Source organism: Camelina sativa, chromosome 10, assembly GCF_000633955.1.
Source record: "Camelina sativa cultivar DH55 chromosome 10, Cs, whole genome shotgun sequence".
Classification (NCBI taxonomy): Eukaryota; Viridiplantae; Streptophyta; class Magnoliopsida; order Brassicales; family Brassicaceae; genus Camelina; species Camelina sativa.
The window spans coordinates 6323143-6331198 of NC_025694.1; the positions used below are offsets into that span (position 1 = coordinate 6323143).

An 8056-nucleotide genomic window follows, 5' to 3' on the forward strand; every position below is an offset into this window, starting at 1 on the left:
TTTTTTTTTTTTTTTTTGGTTGTTACTTCAATCTGAATTTGGTTTGGATCTAGCAGAAGCTTTTTTTAAAGGGAAACCTGCAGTTGAATCAATGTTAATTGAATACAGTTGAACTACTTGTATTCATTTAGACGCTTATTGATCTTAATTAGATCTCTAAACTGAGATTGGAAAGTGTTTTTTTTTTTAAATGCTTGTTATTATGGAGTTAGATACTACTTAGATCCATAGATTCACAGAAAAAATGGGGATGATGGTCTGATTGTTTCCTTTATTGTTTGATTGTGACATTTTCTAGAACTGGTTTAATGGAGACTCCTCGTAGTAAACCGTCACCGCCAACACCAAGAGTTAGTAAACCAACAGGGACTAAATCATCAGATGGCAATTCACCATCTCCGGTTCACAGCAATCGTCTTTCACTAGACCGTTCACCGCAATCTGTTAACTCCAGGCCTGTTTCTGATCGTAGGACTGCAAGGGTTCCTACTCCACCTGAGGCAAGTAGTTTTGAATCAAGTCCATCCATTTGAATAGCCTGAAGTTTTGATTTTTAGAACTTTGAAAAACTAATTTATTGATCATTGTCATTTTTTAGAAATCGCAATCACGGTTAGGGAAGGGAACTGAGCTACTGGCTCAACTGAATCAAATTCAGGAGGATTTGAGGAAAGCTAATGAGCAAATAGAAAGGCTCGAGAAAGACAAAGCTAAAGCTCTTGATGATCTTAAAGCATCAGAGAAACAGACTAAAGAAGCCAATGAGAAACTCAGAGAGGCATTAGCAGCTCAGCGGAGTGCTGAGGAGAGTTCCGAGATTGAGAAATTCCGAGCGGTTGAACTAGAACAGGCGGGAATTGAAGCGGTTCACAAAAAGAAAATCTCTTGGAAGAAAGAAGTTGAGTCTATAAGAAGCCAGCATGCTTTGGACATCTCAGCTCTTCTCTCTACTACAGAAGAGCTCCATAGGATGAGACAAGAACTGGCTATGACTGCAGATGCTAAGAATAAGGCTCTCAGTCATGCTGAGGAAGCCACGAAGATTGCTGAAAATCAGGCTGAGAAGGCTGAGGCTCTTTCTTCCGAACTAAGCCGCTTAAAAGCATTGGTTGGTTCAGATGAACAAAAGAAAGCTACTGAAAGCGACGAGGTTGTGTGTAAACTGAAATCTGAGATTGAGATGTTGAGAGGGAAACTTGAGAAAATTAGCATCCTGGAGAATACGCTGAAGGATCAAGAAGAGTCCATGGAACAGCTCCAGGTCGATCTTGAAGCTGCTAAAATGGTTGAATCCTATGCTAATAACTTAGCAGCAGAGTGGAAGAACAAGGTTGATAAACTTGAAAAACAAGTTGAAGAATCAAATAAGTTTAAGACATCTGCTTCAGAATCTTTAGATTCAGCTATGAAGCAGCTGGAGGTAAACAGTCATGCGCTTCATGAGGCAGAGTTGAGTAATGCAGCGTTAAAAGAAAAGGTTGAGTCACTGGTGGCGACGTTTGGAAGGCAGGAAAAAGATCTTGAGGAATCTCAAGGCCATGTTTGCAGTTTAAACCAAGAAACTTCTAAGCTTGGAAAGCTTGTTGAGTCAATAAAATATGACCTTACAACCACCCAAGAGGAAAAGTTTAGGGCTTTGGAGAATGAAAAGACTGCAACATCACATATTCAGAACCTATTAAACGAAAAGACAGAAGTTGCGACAGAGTTTGAAAACTGTAAGAAGGAACAAGAGAAAAGAATGAAAGATATGGAAAGCTTAACTTTGGACTTGCAACAAGTATCTTTGGAAGCAAGGGAAGCAAAGGAGAAGCTCTTAACATGTCAAGCGGAGCTCGAACATTGTGGATTCCAGATTGAAGGTTTGAATTTGGCTGAAAAAAATACAAATGAGAAGTATGAAAAAATGCTTGAAGATGCAAGAAACGAACTTGATAGCCTGAAAAGTAGTTTGGAAAACACTCAGAATGAGTTTTTCAATTCTAAGACTGAGTGGGAACAAAGAGAACTTCATTTGATGGTTTGTGTGAAGAAATCAGAAGAGGAAAATCACTCTGTGCAGGAAGAACTTAGCGAGGTGAGGAACTTGCTTAATCTTAAGGAAATTGAGGCATGTGCAGCGAAAGACGAAGAAGCCAAAGTGAAACTTAGTCTTAAAGAACTTGAGGAGGAGGTTAAGGAGCTGCAGGAAAGAGTTGGAGAAGCTAAAGCTGAAAGCCTGAAAGTTACAGAAAGCTTGTTGGAGAAAGAAGAGGAGCTAAAGAACGCTGCTGCAGAAAGCAGAAAACTCAGAGAAATAGAGGTTTCTTCTCTTGAAAAAATTGATGAGCTGACAAAGGTGAATGAAAGCTTGATTGATAAAGAAACAAAACTGCAGAGCGTTATTCAAAGAGCGGAAGAGCTCAGAGTTAGGGAGATTGATTATCTCAAAAAGATTGAAGAGTTGTCAGCGGCGAATGAGAGCTTGGTTGAAAAAGAAACCAAACTGTTGAGCATTGTTCAAGAAGCTGAGGAGCTTAGAAGAAGGGAGCTTGCTTGTCTGAAGAAAATTGAAGAGTTGTCAGCAGTGAACGAGAGATTGGTTGAGAAAGAAACCAAATTGCAGAGCAGTATTCACGAAATTGAGGTGCTCAAAGAAAAGGAGGCTGAATATATCAAGCAGATCGAGGAATTTTCATTGTCGAATGAAAAATTAGTAGAGAAAGAGGCCAAACTGCAGACCATTGTTGAGGAATATGAAGGGCTAAGAGAGAAGGAGTCTTCTTATCATAGGCAGATTGAGGAGTTATCAAAGGTAAATGAAGTCTTTGCTGATACAGAAACCAAACTCCAGAGTTCTACTAAAGAAAACGAAGAGCTAAGAGAAAGGGAAGTTGCCTATCTTACGAAAATTGAAGAGTTAGCGATGCTGCAAGAAAATCTTCTTGATAAAGATAATGAGCTGCATGATATGGTCCTTGAGATTGAAGACCTTAAAGCCAAGAACTGTCTAGCTGAAAAGAAGATTGAAGAGCTATCAAATCTAAATAATAGCTTGCTCGTGAAAGAGAGAGAGATACAAGTTGTTGTTTGTGAAAATGAGGAGCTCAAATCTAAAGAAGCCTCATCACGCAAGACAAAAGAGCAGTTGTCCGATCTTAAACAAAATTTGGTTGATAAAGAAAACGAGCTGAAGACTGCAGTTGTTGAGAATGAGAAGCTCAAGGCCCAAGCTGCCTCATCACTTGAGAAGATTGGAGAGTTGACACATCTTAAACAGAGTTTACTTGATAAAGAGAACGAGTGGCAGAGTGTTTTTCAAGAAAACGAGGAGCTTAAGGCCAAGGAGGCATCATCTTTAAAGAAGATTGATGAGTTATTACATCTCGAGCAGAGCTGGCTTGATAAAAGAAACGAATCTCAGAGAATTAGTCAAGAAAATCAAGAGCTTAAGGTGCAGGAAGCTTCAGCGTCAAAGAAGATAGAGGAGTTGTCAAAGATGAAAGAGACTCTACTTGAGAAAGAAACTGAGTTGCAAACCGTAATTCAGACTAACGATGATTTGAAAGCTACGGAGGCTTGTGCGCTTAAGAAGATAGAAGAGTTATCAAAGTTACTAGAAAAAGCTTCTTCCACACAAGAGAAACCAGATGAGAACGGCAAGCTCAGAGGAATCGAAAAAGATTATGACTTACTCCCTAAAGCAGAGGAAAATGGTCTCAGGTGCATACAAGAGGTTACTAATACCATTCCTTCTGATCACAGAACCGGAGAAGAAAAAGTACAAGAAATTCCAATGGAAGCCATTGATAGACATTTGAAAGATGACACAGCAATCCATTGGTTAGCTCACAAAGTTGAAGCAATAGGAGAAGGAGACAAAGATAAAGAATCCATAGAAGGAGAAGGCTATCATTTAGAAAAGAGAGAAGCTTCTTCAGAAAGAGAGACAGAGCATGACTTTGCTGAAGAGGAACTAGAATCGAAAGCAGAAGGCAGGGAGCAGTTAATTAATGGCTTGTATTCAGGAGAACACACGGAAGATGGTGGAAGTTTGCTCTCAAAGGACCAACAGCAGAAAAAGAAGAAACCTTTGCTCCGAAAGTTTGGAAATTTACTGAAAAAGAAGAGTAGTAGCAGCAGCAGCAGCCAGAAATAGAGGAATAAAATGTGAGGATTATACTACAATCTCTATCGCAACTGAACATTCCTTGGTTGATTTGGCTCAAATCTTTAATAGTATAGCTCCAGTTACATGTATGGTGATTGATCTTTGTTTTCCCTTCTTCAAGATCTCATCGTCCCTTGAAACTCTGATCTAACTGACTGATTTACATTTTAACCAAAAGACAGCCATGTTTCTAAAGCTTACAAAAACATACACTGAAACAACCTAACAGAACAGATACACAATAACAGATATAGAGAAATATGTAGAGAGAGTCACAGACACACACACACACACACACACACACTGTGTTAAAAGACGAAGCCGTTGGAGTTTTTACCATCTAGAGAGTGGGAGTTTTTACCATCTAGAGAGTGGGAGTTTTTACCATCTAGAGAGTGGATACATTCTCGTTCAGAAGTAGTATAGCCGTGCGGATACCTTGTTCAATACGACGCTTTTTGCCTTGCGTTTTGTGATGCCTCATCTGAATCATCTTATATGTACGATGAATAGCCATGAATCATTTTGCACTTCATTCACTAGACGGCAAACATTTTTTTTTTCCGGATCCAAAATCTTTAACTAACTTTCATATGTCCGAATTGATTAATTTTACCGGGAAAAAAATAAATCTTTGACACATATAGACAAACAAAGCGGTGACCATTGAACTACCATGATCAATCCGTACGTTGCGAACATAAAGTCTTATCAACTAGAAACTTTTATATATTGTAAGAGATCCAATGAGAGTTTCTTGGAGCATTATTAATTAAGCTCACATATAGACGTGATTCAAAAGGAAAGGGATCTAGAAAAGACCTTCTTCACGGCTTTCCATGTGAAGGATGATGTTCTAATGAGTGATAAAGGAGGTCTTATATTGAATCTAGGAGGCGACGTGGAATACGTATAAAACGCCGATGACTTTTTTGAGTCCAATGAAGTTTTCGTAGGGTCTTCTTTCACGACGATGCCATCATCAACGCTCTCTTGATCATCATTATTGTCGTCTACATTCCAAAACCGAGCTTCTTTGCGCTTCTTTTTCACCGTTGCTAACACATCAAGTTTGTTACAAATTCCCCACACCGTCACCTTCTGATTGTAGTAGTCTACTTTCACTGAATATATTCCTGATTATATATTCGTTGTACAGAAAAGTAAAAGCTTATTGGTTACATATGTATCTACATTTCATGAAATCATTTATGATTAACCATATAGGTGGGAGGCTAATCAAAAATCTTGATCATGTACCTTTGAGATGAGAAAGAGCCTNTAGAGAGTGGGAGTTTTTACCATCTAGAGAGTGGATACATTCTCGTTCAGAAGTAGTATAGCCGTGCGGATACCTTGTTCAATACGACGCTTTTTGCCTTGCGTTTTGTGATGCCTCATCTGAATCATCTTATATGTACGATGAATAGCCATGAATCATTTTGCACTTCATTCACTAGACGGCAAACATTTTTTTTTTCCGGATCCAAAATCTTTAACTAACTTTCATATGTCCGAATTGATTAATTTTACCGGGAAAAAAATAAATCTTTGACACATATAGACAAACAAAGCGGTGACCATTGAACTACCATGATCAATCCGTACGTTGCGAACATAAAGTCTTATCAACTAGAAACTTTTATATATTGTAAGAGATCCAATGAGAGTTTCTTGGAGCATTATTAATTAAGCTCACATATAGACGTGATTCAAAAGGAAAGGGATCTAGAAAAGACCTTCTTCACGGCTTTCCATGTGAAGGATGATGTTCTAATGAGTGATAAAGGAGGTCTTATATTGAATCTAGGAGGCGACGTGGAATACGTATAAAACGCCGATGACTTTTTTGAGTCCAATGAAGTTTTCGTAGGGTCTTCTTTCACGACGATGCCATCATCAACGCTCTCTTGATCATCATTATTGTCGTCTACATTCCAAAACCGAGCTTCTTTGCGCTTCTTTTTCACCGTTGCTAACACATCAAGTTTGTTACAAATTCCCCACACCGTCACCTTCTGATTGTAGTAGTCTACTTTCACTGAATATATTCCTGATTATATATTCGTTGTACAGAAAAGTAAAAGCTTATTGGTTACATATGTATCTACATTTCATGAAATCATTTATGATTAACCATATAGGTGGGAGGCTAATCAAAAATCTTGATTATGTACCTTTGAGATGAGAAAGAGCCTTCTTCACTTTCTTCTCGCAACCGTAAGAATACAAAGGCACCATCATTTCTACGTACTGTGCTTCCACCTTATTGTACACCGGCACGATTTGAAGATCACCCATTATATAGTTTAACTATGTAGATATATATTTTGATCAATTTCTTTCTAATTTCGAACTCAGACTATAAATGCACACTTATCTATATATATAGTAGAGAGATACCCGAACATATATAGGTGCGGTGCATGTTGTTGAAGTCGTCATGTTATAAGCTTTTTAAGATCCAATGACTTGGATTTAGTGTAAAGTGTGTCACCAATTTTCTCTTTGTTATATAGTTTTTCACAAAATACGTCTTTGTTTAGACTTTGGATCCCATGTTACATGTTCATCTTTTTCTTTATCCTACCAAAAGAAAACATGAACTGAATTTTTTGAAATATAAGCAAAATAAATTAGTTTCTTAGAAAAAGGTTAGACAAAAGGGCCTTTTAATGTATAATGTTCTCATCTTTTAAAAAATATTTTTTTTTTGAATTAAAAAACTGTAACTAATGCTTTCATTGAGAGTTGAACTCAAGACCTCCCGCTTACTAAACGGGTGCTCTAACCAACTGAGCTATGAAAGCTTTTATTTTTTAATATATTTATTTTCATACCTTTTCTTGTTTTATAAAATCGCATAGTTCCTCTCTTAAAACTTGCGTCTTGTTCCTCGATATAAAACTTGCGAACGTCCAATAATTCATACGATTACGAATGTCACTTTTTCAACCTCACGTCGATTGCTCATGTCGGTCAACACACGGTTTGGAGTCATCAGATTACACAATTGCTCCCATAGATTTCTATATGACTACACCTCAACAAGCGATCGATATGTAATATATATGTATATATAATCAGTAGTCATCTATATTTGAATTCAAGTATAAATAGTAGTGCGTCAAAGGCGAAATGAACTGCACGTGAATGGTCAAAGGAAACCTAAACTTTTTCATATTTTAGAAAAAGGTTGGTGCATGACGTCGACGTGGATACTTTTTAAAGGTGAGATGGGGCTTCGCGTCATTTGCCATTTTATTTTTGGACATCGGTATCAGGACATCCCCGTCAAAGGATTTAACGAAAGTATCTTAAAACATATTTTATTTTTAATTTTGAAAAAAATGAAATTAAGAATTTCTTAATAAACTTAGATATTTCATGGGTCCATTGAAGGTTGTTAAATTTGAGATTGTTAAATTTGAGGTTGTTAAATTTGAGGTTCTTAAAAAAATATATATATATTTGTAATTGTAAATTATTATGGTATTTTGTTTAAATTCATAAGACTTGTATACTTTTAAAAAACTTAAAAATATTGCATTTAATAAAAATTTAAACAAACATTACATAAAAGCATATTAAAAATAAATTACGAAATGATTAATTTTAATATTGATTTGTGCCAAACTTTTCCCATATATGCTCAACCAAATCCGCTTGCAGTCGGTCATGTATTTTCTTGTCACGAACTTCATTTCGAATGGTTATCGTATCGCCCATCATATTTCTGAGATTTGAAGGGATGTCTGTAGAATACGTGAAATCCACTTCCGAAGTTCGGTTTGATTCTACTTGTGCAAATGTGGCCTCATCATACTGAGTATACCCATCACGTTCATCTTCTACAATCATGTTGTGCAATATGATACATGCTCTCATTATGTTTCCAATTTTTAC

General features: G+C 37.0%; 2 protein-coding genes and 1 non-coding gene across 3 annotated transcripts in view; 1 reads left to right on the plus strand and 2 right to left on the minus strand.

Moving 5' to 3' along the window:
• Positions 1–4283, plus strand: part of LOC104717473 (WEB family protein At4g27595, chloroplastic-like) — a 5083-nt gene extending 800 nt beyond the window's left edge. The window contains exons 2-3 of the mRNA XM_010435044.1: positions 299–500; positions 599–4283. Of these exons, the coding sequence (XP_010433346.1) occupies positions 299–500; positions 599–4138 (3742 nt within the window). The 3' untranslated portion in view covers positions 4139–4283. The remainder of the gene's footprint in view (positions 1–298; positions 501–598) is intronic.
• LOC104717474 lies at positions 5693–6489 on the minus strand. Its single transcript, XM_010435045.2, has 2 exons — positions 6328–6489; positions 5693–6203 (listed from the first exon to the last, which is right to left on the minus strand). Exons 1-2 carry the CDS (start codon positions 6449–6451, stop codon positions 5863–5865), a joined length of 465 nt encoding a protein of 154 aa, XP_010433347.1. The 5' UTR covers positions 6452–6489; the 3' UTR covers positions 5693–5862.
• Positions 6887–6960, minus strand: TRNAT-AGU. Its single transcript has one exon. It is a non-coding gene; the product is annotated as a tRNA-Thr (tRNA).

Coding starts and splice junctions, on each gene's coding strand:
- LOC104717474 (XM_010435045.2), bottom strand. CDS start 6,451: ATGGGTGATCTTCAAATCGTGCCGGTGTACAATAAGGTGGAAGCACAG. Junction 6,204..6,327: donor GGCTCTTTCTCATCTCAAAG/GTACATAATCAA, acceptor ATATATAATCAG/GAATATATTCAGTGAAAGTA.